The following is a 14,999-nucleotide window of genomic DNA, read 5'->3' as shown; positions in this document are numbered from 1 at the left end:
GTCATTATATAAAAATATTGTTAGTTATACTTTTTAGAGTTCACAAAATAAATCTCTGATAAATTTAAAATCTTAATTTGGATTAATTGCTTAGCAATGTTCATTTTACTGTCCGTTTTTTAAGTTACATTTTAAGCGTTGGTTTTCTTAACCCTTTCCGACTGGGCCCATATAATTGCGTAGGCAGAAGGAAACTTGTACAAAACCTTCTCTTTCGCTTTTTTAACGTTCTATTCATCGTTTTATCGCTCACAACGCTAGTGTCAACATCGCAGCTGCTACGAAAAATAAAACACCGGATATACAGGAATTGCTTCGATTTAGGCTTTGTTATCCGTCATTTTTTACCTACACAATTGTGTGGGCTCGGTCGGAAAGGGTTAAAAAACAAGCAACCAAACAGTTGCTTGTCTAGAAAAATGCGTCACATTTCGTTTTCGGAAATTTCAGATCGTTTTGGTATCAACTGCTTTCGAGTTATTACAAATTTCATACATTTTATCCTCCCTTTTTTGCTAGTCTTTTGTGAAGTTCTTATCTGATATATGTTGTCACCGTGGGCAGAGGATAACACTGGTCGACAAAAGAGAAAAAATAGTTGCCTTAGAAAGATAACAGTTTTTTTGACTATTCATGTGAATGTGCATGCAAAAGGTCGTCAAAATGGCGCAGAGTAATTGCACGCCAGGTTCGCTCTTTTTCGTTGGCTTACGGGAAAACTCATTTCCGTCTCTGAAAATACTAATTTTAATATGTGTTTACTAGCGTAACCGAGCTGTTAAATTTCAAATAAATCAATTTGATGTTTTCCGATTTCAATCCAATAGTGTGAAAACCATCTTTCTGGCATTTTATTTGCTTAACGGATTACAATCAAATTTTTGGAATTTTGGGCTTTCGAGCGAAGCTTTTTCATCATGCCAGTAGGGTACAGAGTGGGTCAAATGGTTGTTCAGGGACATTTGTGTTTATTGACGTTATGTAATGATGCTTCATTTGGCCAAAACACTGGACCATGATTTTTTGCTAGAATTTTGGTGCAGTTCAGTTAGAACTGTACAATGCTCTTGCACATGTCTTCTTGTTTCGACGTCATTTTGAACAAAACTGAGCATAAACAAAACAAAAAATACTCGCATTAAGAAGGGAGAGAGCTTATATCTTTATACTTTCAATTTTTTTTCGAGCGTGTTTGTTGCCGAGTAAGAGAACTTCAGAAAAATTCCAACATTATAGTTGTCATTCGTTAGTTAAAGACGAATCTTGTTTACGTAAAGGTTTTTGGTCCATGCTCCATGACATGTTACTTGCTTAGCGCATTTCTCATAAAGGAAAACTTACTGTTTTAATATTCTAACTAAAATATAGCAAAAGGTTGTGTAAAAATTCTGTTGTTCGGTAGAAGCCTGGGTTTCTGCGAAAATCTGTGGCAACGAATACGTGAATGTTTTCTTGTGGTTCGTTACATTTCGCCCTCGCTTAATGCATTGTAAGTCATATGGACGTTATGACCCAAACCACGTGCTGATGTCATCAAATATCACTCATCGATACAGTGACTTTGCGTTTGCGTTTGTTTAGCTTAACTTTGTCAAGGAGGTAGAATTCGAACAAGTCATATGAGCGATTCTCGCTGAAACCGTCCCACTGGTGACATGAGGTCTTTAAAAAAGGATATTTTTGTGACTAAATGATTGAATGTAGGGAAAAAATGAGAAAACCACTTTGATTAGTTCATATTGATGGACCCCTCGGGTATAAATCAGTTTAACGGTTTTCACATAAATTGATTTTTGAGCAATTCTTGATCTTTTTATTGACCCATTTCTCTTGAATTTGTCATTGACCCCTTTCAGCCAACACATCGTTTCAAAGAGGAATGATAGAGCTTTCATTTGAAGTGGGAAAATATTGGCCGCCATCTTGGATTTTATCAGAAAAACGTGTTTTTGAGTAAGTTCGCAACCACCGATTTTAAATTTGACATAACCATTGGAAAGCTGAGAAAAAATACCTTAAGATACATTCAAAAAATTAGGTTAGCATTGAGTTTACCTTGCCATTCTGGTCACTTTTCTAAATCGAGCCTCAAACAGTTCAACGCATGACGCGCGGCCAATATCAAATAAATGCAATATGCTGAGCCTGTGGTGTGTGTCTGTGTGTAGTGTATATCAGGGGCCATACACGTGGAAAGATTTTTAAGAATTTTGTCCCCTTCTCTCCTTGGACAACCGCACATATGAATTAAAAAAAAATTATGGACCGTGAACATTACGCAGATCCCCCTTCCCAAAGTTGTCCACGTGGAATGTGGATGGTCATTCAGTTGTTTAATTGCCAATGCCTGAGTTACTTTGAGTCTGTTCACAAATTACGTAAAGCAAAAAATCATATCTTTGACCCCTTTTCACTCCATTCACATTGTTTGTTTCTCCCCTCCCTCTCTCCTGCTTGAGTGTAACGTAATTTGTGAGCAAGCTCTTCGACAATTTTTTTGCTAGAACAAAGTTTGGTTCCCTGTACGGAGGACAGTGATTCGCGTGTTTAGCAATTAAACAAATTAATGTTAGATGTTGCATTTGCTACTGTTATATACTGTTGTTTTCATTCATTTACTATCTACAAACATATGTATTGCATGTATGGTAGGAATCAAGTATATCCTGAGTAATCTGGAGTAGATTTACTTTACGCGTATGCCAGCGTAAGTAAAGTAGAAGTAGAATCATCACTTTTTTATCCCAAGCTAATTTTAATCGACGAAAAGTGTACGTTTATTATTCAAAAATAACGGTGCGTGTGTGCACGTACTACCTGTGAACTAGGAATACTGACTGTCTACATCATACGCACACCCCAGGCTTAGCATATTGCGTTGATTTGATATTGGCCGCGCGTCATGCGTTGAACTGTTTGAGGCTCGATTTAGAAAAGTGACCAGATTGGCAAGGTAAACTCAATGCTCACCTAATTTTTTGAATGTATCTCAAAGCATTTTTTCTCAGCTTTCCAATGGTGATGTCAAATTTAAAATCGGTGGTTGCAAACTTACTCAAAAATACGTTTTTCTGATAAAATCCAAGATGGCGGTGAAGTCCAAGATGGCGGCCAATTTTTTTCTACTTCAAATGAAAGCTCTATCATTCCTCATTAAAATGATGTGTTGGTTGAAGGGGGTTCAATGATAAATTCAAGAGAAATAAATCAATAAAAAGATCAAGAATTGCTCAGAAATCAATTTTTGTAAAAACTGTTAAACCGATTTATACCCGAGGGGTCCATCAATATGAACTAACCAAAGTGGTTTTCTTATTTTTTCTCTATTTTCAATCATTTAGGGATAAAAATATCCATTTTTAAATATCTCATGTCACCAGTGGGACGGTTTCAGCGAGAATTGCTCATATATGAAGCACTTGAAGAGATACTCTATCTCTACAATTTGTCCAAACATTGTATTGTTGAAATTGCCATAGATACAGTGTAAAAATCAGGCCAAGCTTGTAAAACCGGAAGAGCTGCTCTTTTGGTACCTACGAAAATAAAACAAATCTGGCTATGGAACTGTAGCAATTTCAAGATTACAATGTCCAGACAATTTGTAAAGATAGAGTGTCCCTACAAGTGCTTCATATTGTTCGAATTCTGCCTCCTTGACGAAATATAGCCTAATGAGCATTCAAAGAGTAAAAGAGCGAAACTAAGAGTGGCATCAATACAAATGCAGCGAGTGAAGTTTCGCTAACACATGCGTTGCGGTTCTTGGTTGTATGTTCTCCTGCAGAAACACATACATGCGTTTGGCCGTCATATATTTTGTTACTTTTTGGTTATTACTCTTGAGGCATTCTGAGAAAAATAGGTAAAAAAAATTTTTAGCATGTCATTCCCGATTCCGCTGAAACTTTTCACAATTGTTCCTTGTTTGATAAAGAGGTCATTTCAGATATCAGTTCTTCATGTACACTCGCGACTGCAGTCCCATAAGGGCCTATCCAAAACGATGACTGATGGATAAAAATTTCTATATCAGAAAAACGGATAACCTCTAAACTAGAAATCCGATTACAATGAAATTCAATAGGGTTGTGTGGGGCAAATAGATCTTTCATTTGCAATTAATTTCATTGAAATCGGTCCAGCCATTTCTGAGAAAATCGAGTGAGATTGGGAGAGCGTTACACACACACATACACTTACACACAAAACACACACAGAAAATGCTCAGCTCGTCGAACTGAGTTGAGTGATATACGACATTCGGCCCTTTTGAGCACTTTTATTACTTTAGTTTTTGCAGTGATTGCTATACCTTTCTAGGAGAAAGGCAAAACCGCGTATATTCCGAAATCTGCGTAAAAAGCGACCTTAGTGTAGTTACCTACTACACTAAAAAATTGCGATTCTAGAAAAAACTATATGCACTATAAAAAAATGTTTTTCTGTGCCAAAATTTCCAAATTGTCACAAAATATTGAATATCTTAAAAAGTCTATTTTCAAAATACTACAAGGTGTACAGCCCTAGGGGTTGTATGAAATGGTGACGTAGGACAAATATTAATATTGATTTTAACTCTCGTTTAACATATTTCACTACGCCTGTTAAACACCGTGTATCTCACACGGGTATAAGGGCTCTACTTGCTATCTAGTTAAGGAAAAAAATGAAGTTGAATTTTCTACACGCAGTCTTTTGTATTGAGTTGAGCGTAGATTTTTGCGTTGAAGGTGTGGCCACGCAGTTTTGAGAAAGAGAAACGAAACAAAACACCTTCGATATTACTGAGCGATTTTCATGAGCATCAAAAGAAAGTTTTTGTTTTCCCGATACGAAAATTACTCTGGTTCCTAGATTGACTAATTTACGTTATTGATATTGGACCGATAACGGTATTCGAGCGGGCACAAAAGGACAATTGAACCGGAAAAGCGCTCAATTTAGCAGTGAAACTTCTTGAAGTGAGTGTTATACCTTGCTGCGATAAACTGTTCTTAGGCAACACTACCGTTTATCTTTGGTGTCCTGGTCGTTATTGTAAAAATGATTATTGAGAAAAACATGAATACATGAAAATTTCACACTACTAGTAGTTGCAAAAATTCTCATAACTCTTATCTTAAAGCATTTATAATTCTAAAAAGAACCGATTCCATAACCTTCAGCTAGAAATGCGTGCTACCTGCATCCTGCAGCATACGATGGTGCTTGTTGCTGCCGTATGCAAAATATAGGTAAGGTGATAATTTCTAAAAATTATTTCACGTCTCTCAAGAATTGAGGAAACAACATTTGAAAATTATACGTTGTATAAAACGTTGTAGCTATCAGATAATCAAATGCTTTCCACTTCACCGATAGTTGAATTCTACGTGAAACTCACATAAAATTCATATATCTACTGTATAAAATTCACAGGACAAAGTATCTCACCAGATCATGATGAGCTCAAATGACATTCCCGTAAAATCTATCATCATGTTGAGCTCAAATGATAATCCCTTGAAAATGACAGTGGAAAATATTCACATAACTTTTCCGGTAATTATAACGTGAAAAATATTTTGAGTGTACAAATCCAATGGGCTGTTTTTGTACCATAATCGATCATTCGTAGACTGGCTCTGTTGAAATTGAATATGCGAGAGAACAGACATTCATGTTCATATAAAGAAATTTGAACATCGTGTGTAAAAATTTGAATCCAAATACAATAATATACTAACGACATCTGTCTTGTGGTGCCCCAGTTGCACTGCATAAATATTGCTGTATCGTTTTTTTATACGTGTACGTGTTTATATCAAGTAAATCCAGTTTTAGAGAACCCGGAGCTGAGAGATTGAACAGAGACAGGTGTTGCTACTAAACTTGCGCCTGAGGCAGTCCACGCTATTACGAAACTCGCTGCCTTAAAGTTGAAATTATTGGTGGAATGCGAAGTATCGTGATTGGAACAGCTTACTTCTGAGACATCACCTGTGCTTGATATAGCGATGGATTTCATACGGGTACAATTCATGGAAAAGTTTTGGTTAGAACAATTTTTTTCCTCGAAAGTGCCCACTTTGAAATGTTGAGAATACCTTTAGGTACTTAAATTATCACCCTAAAAATACTGGCTGATCCGATTATGATACATATTTTCCGATCGTGGTTCAAATTCTATTATCAGATACAACGATATTAAGGGTGATTTTTTAGAATTCGGTTTTTCTTTAAAAAAAAAACGCATAAAAATTACAAAACTGTATGAAATCTTTATTTGAGCCGATAAATTGGTTTATGCCATTTACTTTTTAAAGATAATAGATTTTAAAGATCATTCAAATGTAGGCCACGGCTCCGTTTTAAATGGCCCATACGCAAAGTCCAATTTTGGATCACTTTTTCGAGCATTTCGGCTGGTATCTCGCGAATAACGCGTTAATTTTGTCTTCCAAGGCTGGAATTTTTGTTGGCTTATCCGCATAGACGAGAGACTTAACGTAGCCCCACAAAAATAATCTAGCGGTGTTAAATCGCCTGTTTTTTGTACGGTGTAAGTTTTAAATCCTTGCGCAGAAGCAGGCGGATTGATTCTCGGTTCATTTTAAGGTTCCTGGCCAGCTTCCATGCAGATTGGGCGGAATTCCGGCGAATCCGGTCTCGTATAATTTTTTTCAGCCTTGGAGTTCTCACAGACCTTGGTCGTCCAGATCGTGCCTTGTCCTCGGTGCCTCCGGTCTCTAGGTACCGATTTATAGTCCGGTACACGAATTCCCGGTTGATTCCGCGCGGTTTTAAGTGTTTGAATATGTGTCCGGGTTTGTACCCTTTCACATATTCAGCGATAACAGCTGCTCTTAACTCTGCCATGGCTCACAACTCAATGTAAACAAACTGCAAAGAAACGAAACTCTGCCACTTTGGGCAGCAAAGTTAACCCTTTCATTTGTCATATAGATGGCACCAGAGAGATGCAACGTGTAGGCTACAGTGGTGGGCACCATTCCGCTAATCCGCTAATTCGCTAATTAGCGACGCTAAAATTCAGTTAGCGATTTAGCGATTTCGCTAATTTTTGAGCTGGTTAGCGAAACTGTTAGCGTCGCTAAAATTTTGGCCTTCGAAACGCTAATCGCTAATTCGCTAAATTTTGTGGAGAAGCGACAATAGAAATATTTAGAAAAACTGTGAATTGCTGATGGCGTACGTAAATTGCTTCGAAAGAAGAACATACTTGACTGCGAAAGTTACTTTTGTCGGTTTTTTTACCCTAGAATGGAGTTCCAGTTATCGTACAAGCCACAGGAGCATTGTGAAGAACAAGCATAAGGTCTAGATTGAATTTTTGGTACACCAAGAACTTTGGTAAATTGCAATGCGCTTGAAATTATGACAACTTTGGTTCTACTTTTTCGATTCAGATAATAATTGAATTTTCATGAAAACATTCCTAAGAGTATCTATTTTCAATACAAGCTAAATAACTTTTGTTATTCCTGTTTTTACAAAATCAAATATAAATACCGTTTCGTGAACCTCTTACTGTAAATAGCTTTAAAAAGTAATTGTTTTCGTTTGTTTAACCAAAACAGATCAAAGTGGTCCAAATCTTACAAAACATGAGCAATAAATATAGCGATATGACTATTTACATATTAAAAAGTTAGCGATTAGCGATTAGCGAAAGTTCCGCTAATGTGGGTTTAGCGTTTAGCGTTTAGCGATTATCGAGCTAAATTTTCCGGTTAGCGACTTAGCGATTAGCGTCGCTAAATTTTCGGTTAGCGGTGCCCACCACTGGTAGGCTACAATGCCGGTACCCGCATAACTGTCCCATACTGATTTTGGTCACTTTTGAATTATCATCGGGAATCGATTTAACTGTTATCATATTTTCTAGCATAGCATAGCATAGCATAGCATAGCATATTTGATCGCCCGTGTGTTGCCCGCGATTGACCAGAACCAGCTGAAATTGCACAAAGAACCGTCAAAATGGTGCCTAGGAGTAGCAAGCCATTTTCAGTGTACAATTCCTGATGATTTTTCTTTTCACTGGTCAATAACGTAGCTGGCCACGCCCAATGCAGATCAATAGAGGAAGGGATATCGGGAGTGTTAGTTTAATACTTGTTGCTACTAGAGACCGAGGAATCCTCTGCATCATCCACAAGTATCAAAGGAAGGAATTAGTGTTAATGGAAATGAATTGATCTGGATCCATCGAGGTTGATGGTGCGATCTTTTCTACACAAATTCGCGCCCGATATGGATATTTCTCGGTCTCTGCGCAACCGGCCATCAGAAGACGATATAAATAGAACCGCATCACGATCGCTGTATCGGCATATAGGAGATTCGAAGTTTCAAGGTATCATCGGCAACCAATCGTTAACAGTCTGTATCACACCAAACTTCGCGTTTCATCCCGTGAACTATTAAAATTTACCTCGAAACGAATGAATTTCGTAAAACGCACCGCACGCCGAACGCAAACTACTGGTACCAGCTCAAAGAACCGTTAGAGCGAGTAAAAAAACCCACAAGGCACACCCGAGCATTATACGATGTAATGGTCATTAAACTCCGAAACCGCTGTATTAAGATAGTTACACTGAGCGCTGTCAAAATAACGTGCGCGAAACTGAGCTGACTTCCCCGAAGTGAACAATAGCGTGCCCACTGCACTCCGGAAACCCCTAGATAAACAAAACTCACCCGGGCCGATGATGCGTTTCACCGGGGCGTTATGGACGACCGCTCCATTTTCTCCTACCGACGCATACGCGACACGACGTTTCGCACAAAAGACACCTACTGAATATAAAAACTGACAAAGTTCCATGCATTCATAGCCCAAAAACTTAAAAAAATGCAAATAAGCATATTAAACAAAACAGAGTTCCAAGTTTATTATTAAAATGCCAAAATAATTGCAATCAAAGTTCAGTTGTCGTGAACTATTTTCACGCCCAAAACGATTTCAACATAATTAAATAAAAGTTACTTATGTATATCAACATTTGTCCAAAAGCTAGGAAAATCATAAAACAAGAACATAGAACTGAATAAAATGTCACCGCCCTGCCAGGACTCACAATTGTAGACGATGCATCAATCGCATGCCGCATTGTCATGCTCGAATGATAAATTTTGAAACTATATTGTAAAACTGCCAATTTTGACCTGTGAGAGTGCACCGTACAATCTGGTTTGTAAATATAAAAAAAACTCCACCCGCAACCGAAAAGCTACCACACTTTGTGCACCCAACAGATGACACATTTACACTTCTGGCAAAGTCCTAAACCCGCTAAAAACCACTACACACAGAGCCTATGCATTCTTAAAATGTTTGATACAAAAACTTATACTCATCTGTTTTATTTTGGTTATGCCTATGCCAGCGAAACAAACGCCGACGAACACAGCGCAACACTAATCTCTTCGCTCTCTCGTCAGATATTATTGTTCTCTTCGCTCACACCGCCATGCATTCCATTTTCGCATGTTAATAACGAACCGCTAGTTAGCGCGACGCACAAAGTAGGCACTCACACTCACGCAACTTAGCTGGCCTTACAATTTTCAATTGCAGTTCGAGGAAAAAATACTATTTTCACGCAAAGAACACTGTGTTTTTCACAAAACCTTCACTTTTCTCACTTAGACAAAGCATCACAGGTCACAACTTCACACTTTTTAACAAGTTTGGCCACTTAATTCACTTATAAATTAATAACTTAAACAGATAGCTTTCGGGGCACGTATTATCAGTTAGCCTTGTTGCCAGCCTCTCGATTTAACTGTTATCATATTTTCTGGAAAAAAATTGAAATTGATATTTTTGTATGGAAAAACATGGAAAAAATACCAAGTTGTTTTTGTCCCATATTGAAAGTACCCGCATTACAGTCCCACTGCATAGTGGTATAAACTGCAAACATATAATTTTGCTCCAGATTAGTGTATATCGGATTATTTTAGGCATAAAGAAGTATGTCATTTAATTAACTAGACTAATGTTGTTTTTCTGTAGTACAATCTACGTTGCCAATGGTACTGCCGGTTGCTGGTTGAATTTATATGTGATGGCACAAAACATGCGAGTACTTTTGAAATGTACTCGCATATTTTGTCCCATTTTGTCTTTTTTCAAGTTATATAACGTAAAACCAATTCCATTCATGGTTTTTGTTTCTCAACGATAAACTTGTGCTGCCATGAAACTGTTATGGTCGTTGGTTCTGGATGTAATTGCTGGAAATCCGAAAATTCACGGATAATATTAAATCGCCGTTTTCTCAACATGTTGTTTTTCATTATGGGACAGTTATCCGGGTACCGGCAGTACAGGCGACCCCAAAAAAGTGTGACCGGACTTTTTTTGTCACCCTGTAGGCGTCCAATTCACCGGTCCATTTCGTGAGTAGAATTGCTCACCGAACTCGTTCCGAATATGTCCATTGATTCGCGCGATGTGTGGCACGTTGCTCCGTCTTGCTGAAACCACATGTCAACAAGACCCAGCTCTTCCATTTCCGGCAAAAAAATCAGAAATCATCGCGCGATAGCGAGCGCCATTGACCGTAACGTTGCGATTTTGATCATCTTCGAAGAAGTACGGACCAATGATGCCTCCAGTGTGTGAACCGCACCAAACCGTGCATTTTTCTGGGTGCATTGGCGATTCTTGTATTGCCTCTGGTTGCTCTTCGATCCAAATGCGGCAATTTTGCTTATTAACATACCCATTCAACCAGGAATGAGCTTCATCACTGAACACAATTTTTCGGTAAAAAACATTTTTCACAGAGGACGAATTTTGGTAATAAAATTCGATTATTTGTAAGCGTTGTTCAGGCGTAAGACTGTTCAAGGTAAAATGGCAAACCAAACTGAGTACATTAGACTTTGACAGCTGTGAGAATTCCCGCGTGAACTGTCAAATCTGAATACACGAAAAACCAAATAGCAAAAAAATCACCATTTATATGAATAAATATACGTCGGATTTGCTATAAATTATTGTTTTTGTAAAAAAGACAGATAGATTGTTAAAATTCCAACACAGGTAATTTGCTAATGATTTCATGCCATATTGATGGTGAAAATGGGTCATGAATATCTATGTAGCATGAAAATCGTTCAAATTGATCCGATCATGATACATTACCCTATACTAAAGTCGTTCACTAAACGAGGACAACTTCACTTGTAAAAAGTTTTTGATAATGAATACTTTTGAAAGTTTAGATGAAATCATCGAATATTCGGTAAACTAAATAAGGCAATTTACCCGCCATAAAGTAAACGATTTTAAAAAAGTATCTGCGATAAAAGACTTTTCTGAGAAATACTGCAAATATTCTGATATCCGTGTGAAAACAGAACTTCTTGACCTTCAAATTTCATACATCCACGTAAATACGCATAAACTTGGAAATCCACGTATTTAACGTGTTTGAAAGTCACGTAATATTCGATACTAGCGAAAATATAACAACATAAACTGTTCCTAGAATCACACAAATATATCCATTTTTCTTAAATACATAAATGTATCATTGTACAGTAAGGTTTTTTACACGTTTTTTTACGCGGGTTACTTTTCTTAATTGCTCAAAAACGGTGCAAAACATCGACCTCACTTCAATCACGTTTCCCGTCTTAAGCCAAAGGTGATCATATATCCGTTTTCAAAAAAAATAACAATTTTTGGTGTAAATATTAAAAATTTAAAATGTTGAATATTGGTCTCTAAATTGACCACTTTCATATTCAAACAAAGTTCAAACATTTTGAAACGGTTTTCTTCGTTGTATTTGCTTCACGCGATCCCATATAAATTCGGGACACAACCTTCGTGTAAAAATAGACCTTACTGTATTCTCGAAAATACTTCATAATTATGTATCTTTTCCCACTCAAATTTAGGTAGCTATATTTTCAGTAGTATACGCAGGTTCTCTTTTATCTAAATACTATACACAAACTTTTACACAGCGCTCAACCATTTTTCCATTTTGAGGTGGTTCAACTGGTGAACACACTTGGTTCATATGTTTCTTCCTTCAAAAACTTGAAAGTTTCAATAGAGCAAACATCGTGACAGTTTGGTGGGTTCAACTGTAGTACTTCAGTACACATTTGACATAGATGGTTCCATAACACTCTAGCGCATAAAATATTGACAGAGGGCAAGATCAGACCAAAACGACTATTATGCTATTTAATTGAGTCTGATAACTTTTTGCAACCATTTTTCGTACAGTCTGTCGTAATAAATGTACGAGACATTTTTCTCCAGTCGTAAATGACCTGTCACACCAAAACTTTCTTCCCTAACTTTCCGGTGTAAATGACTTTTCCACTGAGGTATAAAGTTGCGATCCTGATAGAATCTTTTAGTCGAATTTTATGTAAGTTTCGCCATACATTAGAACACACCCGAACAACAGGTACAAACTTCCTACCAAGTCTATAGTAAGAAAACCATCCGTCCTGATTAAGTACTAATTGTCCTGATTTTGAAATCCTTTTGGGGCGTTCTGATGTAATTTTCGTATTTGTCCTAATTTACAAAATTCCTAAACACAGATTTTGCTCTAGCGCTCAAACTGTGAAAAAATAAAGCTTATAGATTACCATTTCTGTGAAGTTTTTGTGCTCCTAGCAAAGATAACTTTTAGAGACTTAAATAAGTTTTCTTGTAGGCAAATGTAGAAGCTACACAGTCGGCGAGCAATCACTCCACGGCTTTTTGACGCACTTCTACATTTGCTAGGGGCACCAAAATACACAGGAATGGTTAAAAAGCTATACGCCATCATTTTTGTCAGTTTCAACATTAGGGTAACTTTTTCTTCGCTTTTGTCGACCAGTGTAATCATGTTAGAACTGCAATGCAAAACTGAGTAAGTTTTTATAACAGTAGCGTATATATTATTGGATGTTCAGAAATGTTGAAGTTTGCTCAGTACTTTTATTTCGATTTGAAATTTTAGTGGAGCATTCTATTTCAATAAAAATACTAGGGAGCCGATGCATAGAATAATAAGTCTTATTTCAACGACTGGTAGTAGTTATGCAGATGTTGTTTATTTTGACTTTCTCGGTCTTTTTTGAAAAGAAGTACACGAAAATCTAAGTTAATAGCCCGACGTTTCAGCCGTTTTGGTGACCTTTTTCAAAGGAAATTAGTTTTGTGGAATGTCGTGAATTCTTTTTGAAAAAGACTGAAAAAGTCAAAACAAACACATCCGTAAAATAATAATTAATGGCATATATGAATATTGCTAAAAATACTGTTGGTGTTACGGTAGCTGTTTGGTTTTCAGCTTTTTTAGTCTTATAAACAGAAATACACGGCAATCTAGTAAAATTTCCGGAACGTTTCGGTTAGCACCATAAACGCTCAAAGCTCCATTCAATTTCACTAGTTTCTGTATATTTCTAATGAGAGCACTGAGGTAGGCAAAACATCTATTTACATAACTGTAACCAGTCGTTAACAAAACAATGTTGGCAATAACTTCAACGATTTCAAGTGCACAAATACCGCCAAAAACAGCTGCGATTTGCGAATTCACTATCTTTACTTTGCAGGCACGCAGAATTGAATAAACAATTCTCTGTGCCATGAACGAAAACACTGTCAACTAAACGCTTTCGGCGAAACTCCGATCCAAAAGCTCGACCAATTTATTTATCTATTTTCGATGCATTCTCACCAAATTATTTTCGCTCAACATTTATTGCCACAGGCAGCACTAGAATAGCACGATATAGGACCACTGGCATCTGCACACTGCCAGAGGGATGATAAAATAAACCGGTACTCACATTATGCAGGATCAGGAAGAGCAGCACCGAAATTCTCACAAACAATTTTGGCGGTAAATGAATCCCAAAATTTCCCATGTTGCCAACGGTTGCAAGCGTGCTTCTATTTTTATCTTCGGGCTCTTCTAGGAAACTTCCGTTACACTTGTTGTCCTGCGGGGATTCTTTCACTCTACTGGGCTTTGCACCAAAGTACACCGAAAGACACTTGCGACCAGAAATTCTTCCGGCGTTGATTTCTTCAATCCGAAAAAAAAATTCGAACAAAGTTCTAGGCAACTACGAGCTTTTCCCTCTTTTGTTTATTTTACCACTACGTATAGCAAACACCGCCTCCGCATACACAAGGTGTGTAAAATTTATACACCAGCGCGCTCTAGCTCCCGTTGGAAGAATTCTTTTCCTCGCACCGTACGGCACGCGTCTCTTCTCCTGCTCAGATGCACACTTCTTGCGCTCACTTTTCCTTCCCAATAGCAACAGCAGCCAAAAGGCAACAGCAGCGGCAGCAGCACCAGGTTTATACACGCACCCCACCCCGGGAGAAGAAAATTCAATTAAATTGCTTTCTCGTGGAAAGCTCCTCGGTTCACCGAGCGTCGTTGCACTGGGTAGACTGTAAATTCTGTCACAATAAATCCTCAGTCACGTTTTGCAATCACTGGCCACACTAAAATGCAAAAAAATGCTTTCTGCCTCTTTGATGAAGTTGAAAACTTTGTTGCACTACCCATTTACAGAAGTTTCCACGGGGCTTGCAGCCAGAACTTGATGTATGTTCGAGGCCGCTCCAACTCAGGATGTAGTTCAGGATGTAATCACTACCGCTTGTTGCTCAGTCTTGCGACAGGAATCGCCTGAAGAACGGTGAGTCTGTGCAATCCTTTTTATAGCCATTCGGCTGCTGGTCGACTGATTCGCTTGTCTATCGTACCAGCCGTACACGGGCACGTATGAATGAATTCGACTCGTGCGCATGGCTGGCTACGAGAACCGACAGCCCGAAAAGGTGCTTCCATTCAGGAACGAGCCCAGGATAGTGGCGTGCACGAAAATTTGTGTTTGTATTGGTAACCATAGCGAGTGCGGAAGCTTTCCATAATGTACGGAAGCTTTTTGTCGGTTGCGATACGGCATCGGGGTTTCGGGTAAACAGCAAGTAA

General features: G+C 37.9%; 1 protein-coding gene across 2 annotated transcripts in view; it reads right to left on the bottom strand.

The window, feature by feature from the left end:
* The window catches only part of LOC129721208 (neuropeptide-like precursor 1), an 82,729-nt gene extending 67,986 nt beyond the window's left edge, over positions 1-14,743 (bottom strand). The window contains exon 1 of one of the 2 annotated variants that reach the window (XM_055673505.1): positions 13,837-14,743. In XM_055673505.1, the coding sequence (XP_055529480.1) occupies positions 13,837-13,914 (78 nt within the window). In that variant the 5' untranslated portion in view covers positions 13,915-14,743. The remainder of the gene's footprint in view (positions 1-13,836) is intronic. The other variant, XM_055673504.1, reaches the window with a different exon arrangement.
* Between the last annotated feature and the right edge of the window lie 256 nt (positions 14,744-14,999).

Source organism: Wyeomyia smithii, chromosome 2 (genome assembly GCF_029784165.1).
Source record: "Wyeomyia smithii strain HCP4-BCI-WySm-NY-G18 chromosome 2, ASM2978416v1, whole genome shotgun sequence".
Lineage (NCBI taxonomy): Eukaryota > Metazoa > Arthropoda > Insecta > Diptera > Culicidae > Wyeomyia > Wyeomyia smithii.
Note: the sequence above shows the minus strand (reverse complement) of the source record. Positions and strands in the feature narration are given on the sequence as shown.